This window comes from Schistocerca serialis, chromosome 8 (genome assembly GCF_023864345.2).
Source record: "Schistocerca serialis cubense isolate TAMUIC-IGC-003099 chromosome 8, iqSchSeri2.2, whole genome shotgun sequence".
In the NCBI taxonomy this organism is placed as follows: Eukaryota; Metazoa; Arthropoda; class Insecta; order Orthoptera; family Acrididae; genus Schistocerca; species Schistocerca serialis.
In genome coordinates, this window is record NC_064645.1 from 240635980 (window position 1) to 240655120 (window position 19141).

Consider the following 19141-nt stretch of genomic DNA (forward strand, 5'->3'; position numbering starts at 1 on the left):
TTGGGTAACCTACCTGATATGTATTCTATTACCTCTCAGCACCTAATTGTGCAGGAACCTACTGCCCAAACATCTTCATCGGTTTGTTTGTTTAGAGTACCCTTCTGGAAACCTGCACCGTAAAGAGAATGTAGTATTAAACTACTCTCAAACTGTATCAGAATGATTTGAGAAACAGTTCACTGATACGAGAATGCTTGTGTAAACACCCAAATCACCTGACCTAAATTCTATTCAACAAAACTCGGACGGAATTGAGCCAGATCTTCATACCTTGAACTCATCTTTTATAACTTTCCATTAGCTTTGTGTGGTGCTTTAGATGTGTTGCAGAGTACATACCATAACTCCTGTATTGTAAGATAAATGGGGTGCTAATTTACTGCAAGGATATGTGTTGGCAATAATTGAGTTTGTGTTGTGTAAATAATAATACTGCTGCCATTTGGCTGTTATTTTATTTCCTTCAGGATACAATATTTGAATTTTGACTTTTTATCCATTTTCAAGTGATGTATTATTGTCTGTTCCAAATCAGTTATATTGCATGTTGTACTACATGTCAAGAATATCATATTCATTATTTGACCATATAGGAACACCATGTTAATGCCAGTTATATGATATGTTAGTGTATGAAATGAATCATGTAGGTCGTCATTCTATATGTTGCTTTCACTTTGTACTGTGACAGTACCATATAAGTGGCATAAACATTTCTTCAGATGATAATTTGGCTGTATACCTGTCACCTCTTCTGAGTGAGCCATTCAGTGGCAGAGAACATTGTGTGAACTTTATCTGCTGTTAATTGTTCGATCCTTGTTAGGATATTAACACAGCAATACGAGCTGCAGTGTAGTGACATTTTTGTGAGTTTATCAAAAAAAGTGCAAGATACCATGCTTTTTCCAGGCTGTATCCACTATCTATATTAATTACATCCTTTGTCAGACAAATTTCCACTACTCCCTCCAGCACCAAGCCCTGGAATGATGGGGCTTCTAATGCTTTAGATGACAAGAAGTGAAGTGGAGCTGGTTTGCCAACTTCACACGTCTCTCACATCAGTTGATGTACTTGGTATCCACAGCTGATCTTCGTCTCTGGATAGTCAGCCATGTCGATCTCCAAAACTTCTTCTCTGAAGAATAAAGCTCTCTCTCTCTCTCTCTCTCTCTCTCTCTCTCTCTCTCTCTCTCTCTCTCTCTCTCTCTCTCTACTCTTGAAATAAGTGGGTACTCACAGAATACTTTTAGTTTAGTCTTGGTATATTTCAACTTCCACAAAGAACAAATTCACCATTTCTCACATAAATATTCGAAAGTATGCAAGTCAACCGATTTGTCTCACATTAGACTTGACTACATACATTTACAATAGCGTTGGTTTAACAACCACATAATTTATGAACATGTCTTGCTTCTAGCAAGTCAAACACATGAATTACTTAAAAGTCTAATCTCATTTCTTCATTTGTCCTTAACAATCGTCACAGTCACTAAACCAGCAAAGAATAGCACAGGCCCTTCTCTGCACATACACTGAATCTACGGATCATACAGCAGATACTTGTTGGCTGCCGTTCGGCCGCCACATTCATATTTAGCTCGTAACTGTTTTTAGACCTGCACACACAAACATGCAATGCGCGGTAGGTCAGATTCATCTCTGTCACCCTTCTGTTTAAAATATCGTGGGTTTGAGATGGAGGAAGGCCAAGTGGTTCTAGAATTTACATGGAAACTCTCGAAGCACTACAAGCTGATACTAGAATGTTGACATTGTCATACACTGTAGAATGGCTAGCGTCAGTGCAGTGCACTACCGCATTTGGCAACTAACAGAATTTGGATTTGGTTTCTGAAAAACAATATTGCTAGCACCTGAAGACCTCTGTGGAAGTATCCAACAGCTCACAGAACTGGGTTCATGAGGTGGTCACACTCAGCCAATGTTTAGCTGACTTGAGCCTTATTTGCAGCAGAAAACTATTAGTTGATGCTCCATGATTAATACAAATGGTAGAGATCTGGGTGATGCTGAAGTGATGGCTTTAATTAAAGGATTGAACTTGGTACTTACAACAAAAGTTCTGCTAATGCCTATCTTTGAAGAATTCAGCCACTTTCTACGGGGTCAGCATGAGAAATAAGATTTGAAAGTTTCTGGGATATTATGAAATCTTGCCCACAAAGGAGTAATATATCTGTAATGGAGTGAGCTGCACTGCCTAAAATTCATGAGGTCAGATGTTGGTTCTTTCAGCTGACAAAGGTAATACAACTCTTCAGTTTCTCTTGACAACTATCATAATAAGCTGTATACAGAGAGGTCCATACACTCTTTGGTAATTAATATCTTTGGACCCAAATGAGATACCATTGCATTTTTGCATGGTAGCATAGTCCATTGTTCTCTCAACAGATCTTGGCATGTGTTTTCCAGAAAATTATAGTTCAGCAAAGAATGAAGTTAAGACTGTTGTTTGAGGAATGCAAAGCTATGTTGAAGTGGTACTGGTAGTACGAAAACATGACAGAAGTACAACAGCAGTGGTGTAATGTTTACAAAACACATACAACAATTTATCATATTCAGGATAAATGTGAAACTGACATTACTATTCAGGACGTTCATAAGGAAAGGTCTGGCCAACCAAGAATGTCAACAAGTCCAGCTTCCAGCACTGCTGTGTTGCAACATTTTAGAAGGTAACCTCAAAAATCTGTGAAACAGGGTGCACATGAAAGCTGGGTAAGGCAATCAAGCATATGATGAATTCTGGAGGGTGCAAAGTGGAAAGTATACATTCCAAGTTTGGTGCACACTGTGAACAAGGATGACCTGGATCAAAGGATGGAGTACTGTGAATGGTTTGAAGGCATGGTTTGTAAAGATAAATAGTTTGCAGGGATGGTTGTATTGTCTTACAAGGTGCAATTCAAATTGAATGATACTGTAAACTACCACAACTGCATGTACTGGTCTCTTGGAAATCCTCATGTTGGTGAGGACAAACATTTTAATCTACCAGGTGTTGATGTGTGGTGTGGTCTGTCATCGCGCGGTTTGATTGGCCCATTCTCACCGTAACTGGTGAGAAGTATCTTCGCATGCTGCAGAAACATTAGTTTTACTTGCCATCTGAGAGGTGTTTGGGAATGAAAGATTGTACCTACAACATGATGGCACTCCGCCTCACTACCACAGAGATGACAGAGCCTGCTTGGATGAATATCTACCTGGGCAATGGATTGATCAAAGAGGAGCTGTTGAGTGCCCAACACAGCCTCCAGACCTTACACCTCTTGATTTCTACCTTGAGGAGACCTTGAAAAATGTAGTTCATCAGTATCACTGAATGCAGGCTATGAGAAACCATTAAGGCATTCTGTGCTGCTACCACACTGGCAACTCTAATAGCCATAGTTCAGCCAACAGTTCAGCGATATTGACATTGTTTGGCTGCTAATTGGGGTTACTTTGAATACATAAAATGAGTTTCCCCTATGTAAGAATTGTAACGGTATGTCTTTTTTCTGGACCACTATGTAGTTTACTGTGTAACAGCACATATCAGAACACTCTATCAACCATATTATGAGAAAGACTGCTGCACTTCTGAATGCCTCTGCTTTCTTTCCAGAGGGAGTGAAAAGATTGAAACCAAGAGGTTTCATTCCTCTTAGGCCTAATGGACTCCATAAAATCATAAGAATGATGTTCCTATTTGACCAATAGTGAGTAACATTGGCTCACCAAATAACAACTTAGCCTCTTTATATACGGTACACAGTTCTGTCAACTGTATTGGTAAACATAATCACTGACACTGATCAGTTCTGCCATATTAGTCAGTTAAGATGTGATATCCTTACTTACTAAGGGTCCTCCTTCAACATATTTATCTCTTAATAGCAAACGTTTTGATAAAAATGTTATAGCTTTATTCAAAAATGTTCAGATTTGATAATGAATTTATTAACACACTGCAATTGTCACTATGGGTGGCTAATTTATTTACGAAATATTTCAAAGAGAGGCACTGGACTCTACTAGTTTAAGACCTCCTGTATTTTGGAGATTTGTTGATTACATCTGTAGAGAGTGGTCCCCATGGGGAGTGTGAGTTACATCAAGTTTTGAAGTGGCTAAATTCCATTCATGGAAATACTCAGTTTACAGTGCAAGTCAGAATGGAAAGGTGCCTTCCATTATTCAATGTTTAGTTTCATCTCATAGATGACGGCAGTATGGGAAATGCAGTTTGCTGCAGGCCAACTCATATGGACATGTATGAGGGTAGTCTGAAAAGTTTCCAATATCAGCATGAAGATGGTAGTACTTGTCAACAAAAGTTGGGAAATCTGTTGCACATGCATAGTAGCTCACCAAAATTTCAGCCATTTTCGATGTGCAGTTATTTGACAGTTGTTTTAGGGAGTCAACATGAGGGTTTTTGCGAAAATGGAGACAATTGAGTACAGAGATGTTAGTATATTTTTGTTTTTGAAAGGTAGGCTTGCACAAATTGAGCACCAGTTGGTTGCTATGTATGAGGACTCTGCACTGTGAAATTTTTGGCATCTGAATTTAAAGGCGGCCATACAAGGAGGAGGGAAATGAGGAAATCTACCTGTTGATCCAACAACCAACAATCCTAGAGAAGCTGAAGAGCAAAACAGTCCAGTCGGCAGGCCATGCAGCTCTAATATGCTAGAAGAAAGACAGATGAAGAAAGCACTCAAGGGGAAACCAAATGCCAAACACCCCATAGGGCAACCAAGGCAGTGTTGGATGGATGTCCTGGTAAAGTTCCTGCCAGGCCTGGGGATTGAAGCCACCTGGAAGAACCAAGCACAAACAGAAAGGAATGGAGACAGTCTGTGGAAGCAGCATGTGGGTCTGCAAGACCTTTCATCACTGGATACGTGTGTACGTATGTAGCAGTTTGGGTAATAATGAACGTTTGGGATAGGCAAAAACTGTAACCATTGGTGACAACATTTCTCAAGTTCACCAAATGATGTTAGAGAAAAAGGACGAAATACTATATGAGCATAGTAAGTGACATTACTTGACAAGCTGAATGCAGAAATTTAAAAAAGCTAACATTTGCAGAAGAAAAAAAATTTTCACTAAGACAGTGCGCTGTATAACATTTCAGCGGTTGCCATGGTGAAAATCCATGAATTTCAGTGTCAGCTACTTGGCCACTCTTCTTACTCACCTGGTCTAGTCCCAGGTGACTTTTTTTTTTTTTTGTTCCTTCAGATAAAATTTGAGCTTAGAGGACAGAAATTTTCATCTAATGGTGCTCCGCAAGGCTAGGGTTTAGATAGTGCCCTGTAAGTATGACATTTCATACATTGAGGCAGACAATATGTACAGAAATTTAGAGCTGCATGGAATACTGAATATGCACTGTCTCTTAAAGTCCAATAAACAAGTTGTTGTTGGGCACTGCATTGACACTAGCCACTCTCTTCTATATGACAATGTCAAAATTCTAGCATCAACCATTGTTCTGAGGCATGATGGTGAAGGAAGAAATAGAAATTTACTAGGCAAAGGATTTAATTATGAGAGATAATGATTTCAGGTGGGATGAAGCATAGAATTCAATACTTCCTTTGATCAACTTTCAAATACGTAGTTAATGTCCAGCTCTTATTGAACCATCTACATATCATAATATCAAGTTTCTAACCATAAATTCATATATTTGCTGCCAAATGTCATTTCTGGCCCTTGTGTGTTTGCAACCACTTGTGTAGTGGCATGGCCTTGGGTTTAAAAGTCTGTATGTAAGTGCTGCAACTCCAGTCTATCATGTCACTTGGTAGATTGCCAAAGGTGGAAATGTCAGTTGAAGAAATAGAGTTTTTGCATCTACATGCTCAAAATCAAATTGTTTGTTTCCAGAATGAATCTTTAATTCTGTAACAGAAAGAATGCAATAATGTAATACTGTGAAAGTTTAAAAGTATGTACTGAGCAAATACTTGAATTAGACCCTAGTTTCTCATGGGAAATCTCAGGAAAGAGATGCTTGTAAACTGAAGCTCTTAAATTAGGCTTTGTTAGAGGAGGGTCACTGGCTAGTATATTTACACAATCAAGTCACATTAATGTGACCACCACCTCTGTTCAACATCAGCATGCAATAACCATTCACGGATAGCAGGTGGCAGCACTATCAGTGGAGGATATATAAAGTTCGTTGACTGGAGGAGCTGTAGAAAATTATGCAGTCATTGTCATAATATGAAAAATGAGTGATTTATCTTACATCCAAATGGGCACAATCATTGGCTTTTGGGCCGAGGATGTAAGCATTTCAAAATGGCTAAGCTTGTAAACTATTTACGTGCTGCCATGCTTAAAGCATACCATGCATGACAAAATGAGGCTATCTACAACTGGTGCCCAGACAACTGCGGTGCACCAGGGGGCCATAGATGACAGAGGCGAACGATAGCTGCAAAGATAGGTACTGGCAAATAGACATGCAACTGACCATACAGATGAACCTAGGGGCTGCCAACAGTGTTTCCTCAATGGCCATATAGTAAAAGTTGCTGCTATAGTACTCCACAGCAGATACCTGGTTCAGGCATCCGTGCCGACTGCTGTTCATTGGTGTTGAAGGATGGAATTTGCATGGCAGTATGACAGCTGAATATCCACTGAATGGTGACCGGTGGCCTTTTCCGATGAATCACATTCATTGTCCATCAGGTGGCTCTTGTTGTGTATGGCATGAAACGTCTGAAGGCAAACAAGGAGGGAGCATTATGATATGGGGAATGTAATTTGTGACATTCCCTGGGTGATCACATCATTCTGGAAGGCGCAATCAATTAACACAAGTAAGCATCTATCCTTGGGGACTATGTTTACTCCTACATGCAATTTCAAACAATGGAAACCCAGGGTTGGAGTGTCAACAATATAAAGAAAAGGGTAGATTACTACTCACCATAAAGATGACATGTTAAGTTGCAGACAGACGTAATGAAAAGACTATTACACATGTAGCTTTTCGTGAAAGTCTTATTCAAAAAAGAAAGTGCACACACATTCAAATAAGCAAGTATAGCTCACATACACATGACTGCCATCTCCAGCAGTTCAGACTGGAATGCTGGTCTGAGCTGCCAGAGATGGCAGTCGTGTGTGTGAGGTGTGCCTGCTTTGTATGAACATGTGTTGGCATTGAAGGTTCTGGTTTATCTCTTGCTACTTAGTATGTCCAGGTTCCCTCAAAATATCTTAGTGGTGTATTATACTGCAAAACTGTTAATTTGCTTTGACACTGCAGTACTTGGAGAAGTAGCTATACGCATGTCTGGATCCCTTCTGTGACCTTTTTTTCAAATGCATTGGTTCAGTTTCCCTCCTAAAATATGTATACGTGCTTCAGTTCTGGAAATAAAAGATATGAAATAAATGTGTTACATTTAGTTTATCTGTTTCTCCTTTTGTAAGTGGAGATATGCTCACACGATTGTGAGAGAAATCTTTCTGGAAATGATTATTATTTGTGGCAGTATAATGAAAAATATCCTCATTTCTTGAATAAGTTTATAGTTTTAAAGTGACTTGTAACAATGTTACTTATCTGTTTCACTAGTTCAAGTAGTTTTCATCAACAGAAGGTCCGAATGGCCATGGCTCAGCTGTTATATCATCATTGAGGTCTTTTGACCGAGAAGAACAAAAAGAGTACTTTGTACCTATACTAGTGACAGATGCTGGCCACCCTCAGCTCTCTGGAACAGCAACTGTGAGAATTGTTATTGGTGATATCAATGACAACAAAATGGGACCTGGAAATAAAAATGTGTTGGTTTATAAATATCAGGTAAGGGAAAACTTGAATGATGTGAGAGCTAGAAATTTACATAGTTGGATTTGCTTAATAAAACTGTACACTAGTGTGATAAATTTAGGTTTAGACAAATCCAGTTGATAATGGTTAAGCACATATTTGACGAAGGTTGTACTTTAATTCTATGGCTGTTTTAACACTTTGATTATACCTATAATAGTCCATGTATTATATGAACTGAATTAGCTTTGTAACTTTGTTTGAGGCTGCATTTTTAAATTTGAGTGATTCATCTCCATTTGCTGTCTTTTGTGACTGATTAGCCCAAAACATTATGACCACTGCCCACTGGGAGACTGAATACCACCCAGTTACATTGTGGGAACAAGATGCAGTGAGGAAAGTATATAAGCACAGCAGAGATGAATGGGGAATCATTTTATTAATAATGCTCACTGCAAATGGAAAAATCCACTGTGATAAGTTGCTTTGACAAAAGACAAATTGTTACAGTCCAGTGTTTGGAAATGAACATCTCAGAGACAATGAAACTATTCAACTGCTCACGTGCTACTGTTGTGAGCATTTAAGGAAACTGGTTGAAGAATGATGAAAGCATGAGTAGGCAACAAGGTGTTGGACATCTATGCCTCATCACAAAAAATTGATTTTGGAGGTTTTTCCATTCTGTTAAGCAGGATATGTTGTGATCTGTGACATGTATAATGACAGAGTACAATGCTGGTGTAGGCACAAGTGCCCTTGCTACAAGATTTGCCTGACCTGAATCTGGAACACTGTTGGGTGTCAGCTCCTCACCCACCCATCACCGGCCCATACTTTACCAGAAGTGCATGACCTATATGTAGCTGTTTGTTGGCACATATCTCTGTAAGCCTACCAAGGTCTTGTCCAACCCATGCCATGCAAAACTGCTACGGTATTGCATTCCAAAGATTAACCAACATGCTGTTAGACTGTTTCAGCTCATTATTGTGTGTGTAATGATCTGTACCCATCATATCATATCAAAGATAGCCAACTTGTCCTACGTACAAAAAATATATATAAGAAAAGAGTTCCAATAAATCAGTATACTATTAGCCAATCTTTGCCATCTTTAAACAGGTTTTTATTTTGCTAGCTCTGGCTATAGAGAGAGAAAGATCATAATTGATTCCATCGCAAATTGCTTGTAGCAAAAGCAACTTCAGTTGTCAGCCACAAACTTATCCCTTGTGTGTACAGATTGTAGAGCCAAAATAGCAAATGCAACTTTAATAAACAGCCACAAATAGTTGTGTTATTTGCATAGAGTGTAGAGCCATAGTTAGCAAAAAAGAAATCAGTGAAGAGATGGCAAAGATGTAAGCTGATAGTATGGTGATTTTTTTTCCATTTTTGTAAATAGGTATATGATATTAAACAAATGAAGTTATCCATACTAAAAATGAAATGATCATTTGGAATTATTCGTCAGGAGAACCTATCTGGCGTAGTAAGTCACCTAGTGCAACTCCTTCTGTTTGACACCACTTTGGTGACTTGCACATAAAGATGATGAGTTGAAATGATGAGGACAATGCAAAGAACCAGTCCCTGCATGTAGAAAATCTCTAACATCGTTAGAAATTGAACTGGGGACTGCAGGACCTAGAGGCAGAAACACTGATTGACAGACATGAGGAGTGGGCATCGATGATATGATGAGTATGAGTCTCCTGATGACATTCCCGAGTTCAAGTCTTCGTCCAGCACACAGTTTTAATCTGCCAGGAAGTTTCATTATATTTTGTTAACTGAGTAGGTACTTGTATGCAACTACTTTACACACACAAGATAACAACGGAAATTTTTACTGATAAAACAAAAAATATGCACAAAGTATTTAAAATATGAGGCTGAAAATTATAAAATATTATCGACTTAATGTGAAGCACACCAAAAGTATTGTGTAAAGCCCCATGCTGGTTTTGGAGTAATGTTGATTCATGAATGCTGACTTCTTTAGTTTGCTGTCATATTGGTTTGGTATTGGACCTGATCTTCACAGTTAGCAGATAGCTTTACTCCCAAGATATAAGTATCACAATAATAAAGTTCCAAACCATCTGCCTGAGTGACAGGTGCCCAATCAAATTCCTACTCTCATCACTCCACAGTAACATACAAAAATGATGAGAAAAGTCTGTTGAAATTAGAATAGATTTACTAGACATTGTATTTATTAAGTTTTAAGTTCATAGAAAACATCCATATAATGTGTGAAGCTCATTCACATTTCACTAACATTCCCACAATTCCACAACTCCTCTTGAGTTAACCCATTGCTTTTCTGTGACAGTCAGCTCACCATAAAACACTATAGGCAGTTTCATTTCACACAAAACTGATGTGAATCAACAACTATTAAAGTTCCACATACTTTACGCACTCACCAGTTATTCATTCTGCAGACTTCCTCCAATCAGCAGACATGCACCAAATCAGCAAGCACCAAAATACTCACACACTTCAGTTATGGGGCATTCCTGTACCACCTACGGGCTCTAGTCCAGCAGATATGAGTAATGGCAAGATTCAATATGTAGGAACTGTACTAATATCTATACCCTTACAATAGTCAGAGATCTTTTAAAAGCTTGTTCACATGTTAAGAATATTATTAATACAAGTGTTACAACTATCATTTAATTACATTGTAATTAAAATTGACTTCTGCAAAACAAAAGCATAAATCATAAACACTCAGTTTATCAAATTTGCACCAGAGACTAGTTCTTCTTTTTTGGGATGTCATAACCTACAGCCCTTGGAGTAACAGCTGAGAGAACACTAAGAAGGAAATAAAATGAGCATACTGCAGATATGAAATGAAAGCGCGGTAATAAGTTGTAACAAGGAATATTATCACATCAAACATTATCACAAGTGGCACATTGACATTGACTTCTGCTGACAATAATTGTAATAACTGTGGATGAAACCTGTATCACTGTCTTTGTAACTCCTGTGTGTTCAGTAAGGGAGAGACAAGGCTGCTGAGGAACTGACCAAATGCATCCTGCATGCTGGGACATTACATTACATTAATACCTGTTCCGTAGATCATGAATACAATATTTCGTATATATTACATTACTAGCCATTTCATGTCCTGTTGCTCTGAGTGTTAATGTGCTCTTTGGATAAGTTAATCATGAGAAAGGATTTCTTAATAATTTAAAGAGGTCAGATATCATCCTGATATTTCAGATATTTCATTGTCCCATATGGTATTATAAAGAGCTTGTGTTTTGTCCACTGAAATTTAATCCAGTTAAGCAAAAGTTGTTGTATATTGTTTGTATTCAAGGTACTATGTGAATGCAGTACCTCCCTGGATTATGACAGTGATTGTCAAACATGGATGACTCAGAAACTTCAGCAATAATCATCTTTTATTGTGATTGGCATGAGCTTCCTTTTTGTCAAATATTTTCAGCTTTTCATTAGTTTCATATTTTCTATCATTCTATATATGAGGCATTTGGGACTAGATAATGGTAAGCCACAGTGAGTAAATCTTTACAGGAGAGATGTAAGAAGGTTCAAAAAATTTCATAAATCAGGTGATTGACGTAATAAGTATATTTATTGGTAGATAGACACAATGAAAAACACACAAACACACACACAAATTTCAAGCTTTCACAACCCAAGGTTGCTTCATCATGAAAGAGGGAAGGAGAGGGAAAGACGAAAGGATGTGGGTTTTAAGGGAGAGGGTAAGGAGTCATTCCAATCCCGGGAGCGGGAAGACTTACCTTAGGGGGGAAAAGGACAGGTATACACTCGCACACACACATATACAGACATAGGCAGACTTATGTAAATGCAAAGAGGTTGGGCAGAGATGTCAGTCGAGGCGGAAGTACAGAGGAAAAGATGTTGTTGAATGACAGGTGATGTAGAAGGGGCAGCAACTTGAAATTAGCGGAGGTTGAGGCCTGGTGGGTAACGGGAAGAGAGAATATATTGAAGGGCAAGTTCCCATCCCCAGAGTTCTGATAGGTTGGTGTCAGTGGGAAGTATCCAGACAACCCGCATGGTGTAACACCGTGCCAAGATGTGCTGGCCGTGCACCAAGGCATGTTTAGCCACAGGGTGATCCTCATTACTAACACTGTCTGCCTGTGTCCGTTCATGCAAATTGACAGTTTGTTGCTGGTCATTCCCCTGTCCTTTTTCCCCCTAAGGTAAGTCTTTCCACTCCCGGGATTGGAATGACTCCTTACCCTCTCCCTTAAAACCCACATCCTTTCGTCTTTCCCTCTCCTTCCCTCTTTCCTGATGAAGCAACCTTGGGTTGCGAAAGCTTGAAATTTGTGTGTGTGTTTGTGTGTTTTTTATTGTGTGTATCTACCAGCACTTTCTCGTTTAGTAAGTCACACCATCTTAGGGAAACATTCCACGTGGGAAAAATATATCTACAAACAAAGGTGAAGTGACTTACCAAAAGAAAGCGCTGGCAGGTCGATAGACATACAAACAAACACAAACATACACACAAAATTCTAGCTTTCGCAACCAACGGCTGCTTCATCAGGAAAGAGGGAAGGAGAGGGAAAGACGAAAGGATGTGGGTTTTAAGGGAGAGGGTAAGGAGTCATTCCAATCCCGGGAGCGGAAAGACTTACCTTAGGGGAAAAAAAAGGACGGGTATACACTCACACACACACACACACATATCCATCCACACATATACAGACACAAGCAGACATATTCAAAGGCAAAGAGTTTGGGCAGAGATGTCAGTCGAGGCGGAAGTGCAGAGGCAAAGATGTTGTTGAATGACAGGTGAGGTATGAGTGGCGGCAACTTGAAATTAGCGGAGATTGAGGCCTGGTGGATATCGGGAAGAGAGGATATATTGAAGGGCAAGTTCCCATCTCTGACCCACCCAGGCCTGCCAACCCAAAGTTTGGTACAGATTTATTGATGACATCTTCATGATCTGGACTCACAGTGAAGAAGAACTCCAGAATTTCCTCTCCAACCTCAACTCCTTTGGTTCCATTAGATGCACCTGGTTCTACTCCAAATCCCATGCCGCTTTCCTTGACATTGACCTCCACCTGTCCAATGGCCAGCTTCACACGGCCGTCCACATCAAACCCACCAACAAGCAACAGTACCTCCATTATGACAGCTGCCACCCATTCCACATTAAACGGTCCCTTCCCTACAGCCTAGGTCTTCGTGGCAAACGAATCTGCTCCAGTCCGGAATCCCTGAACCGTTACACCAACAACCTGAAAACAGCTTTCGCATCCCGCAACTACCCTCCCGACCTGGTATAGAAGCAAATAACCAGAGCCACTTCCTCACCCCCTCAAACCCAGAACCTCACACAGAAGAACCACAAAAGTGCCCCACTTGTGACAGGATACTTTCCGGGACTGGATTAGACTCTGAATGTGGCTCTCCAGCAGGGATATGACTTACTCAAATCCTGCCCTGAAATGAGATCCATCCTTCATGAAATCCTCCCCACTCCACCAAGAGTGTCTTTCCGCCGTCCACCTAACCTTCGTAACCTCTTAGTTCATCCCTATGAGATCCCCAAACCACCTTCCCTGCCCTCTGGCTCCTACCCTTGTAACCGCCCCCAGTGTAAAACCTGTCCCATGCACCCTCCCACCACCACCTACTCCAGTCCTGTAACCCGGAAGCTGTACACGATCAAAGGCAGAGCCACGTGTGAAAGCACCCACGTGATTTACCAACTGACCTGCCTACACTGTGACGCATTCTATGTGGGAATGACCAGCAACAAACTGTCAATTTGCATGAATGGACACAGGCAGACAGTGTTTGTTGGTAATGAGGATCACCCTGTGGCTAAACATGCCTTGGTGCATGGCCAGCACATCTTGGCACAGTGTTACGCGATCCGGGTTATCTGGATACTTCCCACTAACACCAACCTATCTGAACTCCGGAGATGGGAACTTGCCCTTCAATATATCCTCTCTTCCCGATATCCACCAGGCCTCAATCTCCGCTAATTTCAAGTTGCCGCCACTCATACCTCACCTGTCATTCAACAACATCTTTGCCTCTGCACTTCCGCCTCGACTGACATCTCTGCCCAAACTCTTTGCCTTTGAATATGCCTGCTTGTGTCTGTATATGTGTGGATGGATATGTGTGTGTGTGTGAGTGTATACCCGTCCTTTTTTCCCCTAAGGTAAGTCTTTCCGCTCCCGGGATTGGAATGACTCCATACCCTCTCCCTTAAAACCCACATCCTTTCGTCTTTCCCTCTCCTTCCCTCTTTCCTGACGAAGCAGCCGTTGGTTGCGAAAGCTAGAATTTTGTGTGTATGTTTGTGTTTGTTTGTATGTCTATCGACCTGCCAGCGCTTTCTTTTGGTAGGTCACATCACCTATATAACTTGGAATGTTTCCCTCTATTATATAAGTATATTTATTGTATTATAAAGTACTACATGCCATAAGGTATCCTTTTCACGTGAAACAGAACTTGTTTAATTACTGCATATAGTGAAAAACAATAAAAAGTACAGGTAATACATATAATTTTGTGGCTTGTCATTCCATTACACCAAAGCTTCAGTGCCATCATTTGGCATCACTGACGGCAATTCATGTTCATCAACCTGCTGTATGGTTTCATGATATACCACATGTATATAGGGAAGCAGATCCATTATGTCAGACACTTTCTTGTGCCTGGGATATTTTGGTGTTAAGGTAATAATCCATTACGTCTGTGTATGATAGCCACACTCTTTGACATTAATTTTACCAGAGTCTCCGTGAATAGTGTGCTTCAGAAAAATTGAATCAGTACTTTGGACAAAAAATTTAAACATTATTGCTCCTGGAAAGTTAATAGAATGTCTGCCCATTGCTTGCTGTATTTCTTTTTGTCATGTTAGGAGTTAAGTCTTACTTCGTACAAAAGAAAAAATGCAAAAGTTACTAACAACGTGAACCTATTTAACTAAACTGAGCATTACAGCAGTTTAAAGCTATATAACAGCAAGCCATAATAATCCCCATAGCAATTGCCTGGTGCTGCCCATCACAAGTATAAGAATCATTTACAGTCAATAGGCTCCAAATAAATGTGTTAAAAATTGTTTCATAGTCATTTAATATTAGTATTATTTAAGAGTACTACATGTACTGCACTGTCATAAGCCACATAATCACATGCTGTAATATCATGCCACATAATTACATGTTGTTGATGCCAACCTGTGATGATGATGCAGTATCACATCAACTGAACTAATCACACACATCTACAATGCTAGCATCACACTCTTATTGGTCCCACGATGCATTTTTTCATCTGAAGAAGTCACACTGTTTCCTCTGCAATACACCATCTTGCTCAGCTTACCTTACTAAAGCACAAAAAATGACATACTGTGACTTGGAGCAATACATAACAATAGAGTGTGTGCTGCCATCTCTTTGTTTGTTTAAATACTAATCCATCAGTGTCTCGCCATCCTCTTGTGGATAAGGAAAGTGCAAAACTCTCAGTAGTGCTCATTGTGTGGCTTACAATTATCTAGCTCTGAGTGCCTGATAATATAATACTGGTAAATATGTCAGTTGATTGTGGTTAATAGTGATAATGATTACAGACATTAATATTTTTAAAGGAGACAAAAGTGGTACTCTGCTTTAAAGGAAAAAATAATTGTGATCTTTTGGATTTAACGACTTATTTCCCTAGCTGGAGGGAGTGGTTTAACATGTAATACTAAAGAAGTACGAGTCCCATAGTGCTCGGAGCCATTTGAACTAAAGAACTACACAGGCTGTGACACTCATTTTTCTCCCTTGGGAATTTTTCTGGTTCATTTCTATCATAAACTTCCTAATGAAATTTCTACATACATATGTGTACCAGTATCTGACTTCCTATAGTTCTGTCTCTCCATATTTAATGAGTTGTCTTTTTGCTTTTTGCTGCACTTTTTAGTGCTGTCATCAGATTTTTTTTCTTATTGTTATGAACTTATTTATAAATCTTGCAAAACTTTTAAGCTACTTTAGAATGCTAAAGCCATTTTATTTTGAAGAGTTTATTTTGTTTATTCTGCATTCGTCTCAGCATTGTTGGTCATGTACTGTTCTCAAATACATCCTTAAAGTAACAATCTTGGAGTTGCTTCACTTTATTGCAAACAATTTTATGTTTCTTGTTGAGGAAGCCAGGCAATTTGGTGAACAGCTGTTTTTACTATTGTTAGACGCAGCCATTTCTAGCATATGAATATTTTATCTTTGTGTGAAACAAATATTCAAAACAGAATATCAGTCATAGATTGAACAATTTATAAATTATTCTTTTTAACATTAAATAGTGAGATAACTCATATATTTGCATGTATACTTTTGTGCATGTTAATGTATTTCCACACTGATATAAAGGATCAAACTCCAGAAACAGATATTGGGAGAATATATGTTGAAGATCCAGATGACTGGGATTTAAGAGATAAAACATTTTATTGGAGGACATACGAACATCATAGATTCAAAATTGATGAAGACACTGGGATGATTACAATGAAGCATAATACACCTGATGGAATGTAAGTCTTTTAGCCTTATATTCTATACATCTCTGTAAAATTACGTGTGAAAAGTAAATCTCTTAGCCTTACAGTGTTCTATATAGTTCTGTGAAACAGTATGTGAGATGCAGTTGTGTAGAGTTTGCTGCCATTTATTATATACTATCGAAATAATTTTCAGCTATAAGCTGGATTTCAGAGTATGTGATCACATACACTTGCAGAACAATGTGACAGCAAGTGTGACTGTCACAATTAAAACTATTCCATATGACAGAGTAATTAATTCAGCATCAGTACGATTTCATGGAATATCAGATGAAGATTTTGTAAGAGAATTGAATGAAACAGTAAGTTAAAAAGTTACAAGAGTAGATTACAAAAAAGTGGCATGTTATGTTGTTTGCCCTGTGTTAGATATTTCACTTTCTGTGCAACTTTAATTTCAGGATAACAGAGTGGAACGTTTTAGAAGCTACGTTGCAGAAATACTCAACACTGGAAAGAAAAATGTGGACATTTTCAGTGTAAAGCAGCACAGCTGGCAGCCTCCTGTACTTGACATTTTCTTTTCTGTTGCTGCTTCAAGACCTCAAAGACATGAAACAGTAAATGGCCTTTTGCAGATACATAAAGAAGAGGTATGTATGTTTAGTGTGCTTCTACTAACTTCCATATGTTTTAAATGCCATGTAGATTTCCATAAACAGATCATTGTTTTGAATTTATGTTTAATTCCAGCTTTCTTAGAACATTCACTAGTGAAATTTTGTGCTGTAATCTGATTCACAAATAATAGTTTCTAGTACAAACAGATGGTTAACAAATCAGTTAAAAGATAGCAGATGGGCCAGCCAGAACTTACCTTAGCTCTGCACAGCCAACAGACTCACAGAAATTGACAAAAATAAATAAAATCTACATTATACAAACTCATTCCATCATCACGGAGGAGAGAGGAGGGAAAGGGAAATAGAGGAAAGAGAGAAACCTAGGTTATGAGGTAACAAGTGGAAGGTAAGCGAAAGATAGTGCATCAAAAGTTGTTCATCAGCTTCAGAACAAAGAAGAGAGATTGATAATGTAGGAAGTTTATGTGAAATGGATAATACTAAGCAAGAAGAGAAATATAACAAAACAATGATAAACAAGAAAGAGAGGTCTATAGGTGTTGTGCACACACACAAACTCACACACACATACAAATCTTCGAGGCCAAGCTGAAATATAATGTCTCCAATTTTTTATGCGGAAACATGTGGACATGAAGATTAATGAAATAGAATGTTGATATTGTTTGTTTTATTTAAAAAGCTTTAAGAGTTTTCACATAGAAAATTCAGAGACATTACTTTTCAAGACACCCTCATGTGTATTAGACACACACGTGATACTGAGCGAGGTGGCGCAGTGGTTAGTTCACTGGACTCACATTCGGGAGAATGTCAACCATCCAGATTTAGGTTTTCCATGATTTCCCTAAATCAATCCAAGCAAATGCCAGGATGGTTCCTTTGAAATGGCCCAACTGATTTCTTTCCTATCCTTGACACCATCTGTGCTTGTGCTCCATCTCTAATGAATTCATTAAACAATAATCTCCTCCTTGCCCTCTTCCACAAATGTGGAGGGAGAAAAGCTGTGCAAAAATAAAATAAATGAGTAAAGAACCAAAGAGGGGACAGGAGCAGTGTTTAACGTAGGTTTAGTCCAGGTGTGTTGGAGCACAAGTTCCCATCTGTGCAGTTATATGGGGCTGGTGTTAGTTGGGAGGATCCAAATGGTTTGTGTGGCAAATCGGGCACTTCGGTCCCTAGAGTTAGGTGCTGGAGGGCATGCTCTGCTACTGGGTATTGGGCACCCCTCAGGTGGACAGTTGTCTGTGCCCATTCAAGCTCTCAGCCAGTTTGCTGGTTGTCAAGCCAATGCAGAATGCCATGCCATGAACACGTCAGCTGATAAGTGACATATTATTTCATGTGAGGCCCTGCCTTGAATGGTTTATGTTTTGCCAGTGGTGGGTCTGGAGTAGACAGTTGTGGGGGGATGCATGGTGCAGGTTTGGTAGTGGGGTCAGTTACAGGGGTGGGTACCTGTAGGTAGGGAAAGTGATTTGAGAATGTCGTAGAGTTGGACAAAGATGTTGCAAAGGTGAAGAGGATGACAAAAGGGCACTACGGTTGGTAGGGGAAGGATATTGTGGAGGGGGAGGGATGATTTCATTTCAGGTCTCAATTTGAGAAAGCTGCTGCCATGACAAAGTAATCTGTTGAACCATTCAAGACCTGGGTGGTGTGACAAAGGGAATGCTTCTGTGCTGCCTGGAAGCAGGCACATTGTTGCCAGAAGGTGGGAATGGCCTGCTCAGGAGATCTGCTTATGGACATGATCTACAGGGTAGCTGCAGGAGAGGAAAACATTAGACAGATAATTGGTAAAGAATTTGTAGGATTTGTCACTGGGACAGTTCCATTTACCACAGATATCTAGGCTGTAAAGTAGCAAGCATTTGATGCAGAGGGGATAGCAGCTGTCAGTGTGGAGGTGCTGTTGTCTGTTTGTGGGTTTGATATAGACAGAGGTGTGGTGTGTGTGTGTGTGTGTGTGTGTGTGTGTGTGTGTGTGTGTGTGTGTGTGTGTGTGTTAAGAAAGAAGGGCGGGGGGGGGGGGGGGGGGAGAGAGAGAGAGAGAGAGAGAGA

The 19141-nt window shown here is 39.5% G+C and overlaps 1 protein-coding gene across 1 annotated transcript in view; it reads left to right on the top strand.

The window, feature by feature from the left end:
- The window catches only part of LOC126416950 (neural-cadherin-like), a 154475-nt gene that overhangs the window by 105623 nt on the left and 29711 nt on the right, over window positions 1-19141 (top strand). Inside the window, exons 10-13 of the mRNA XM_050084830.1 lie at window positions 7662-7870; window positions 16297-16460; window positions 16624-16792; window positions 16892-17083. Coding sequence (XP_049940787.1) covers window positions 7662-7870; window positions 16297-16460; window positions 16624-16792; window positions 16892-17083 — 734 coding nt within the window. The remainder of the gene's footprint in view (window positions 1-7661; window positions 7871-16296; window positions 16461-16623; window positions 16793-16891; window positions 17084-19141) is intronic.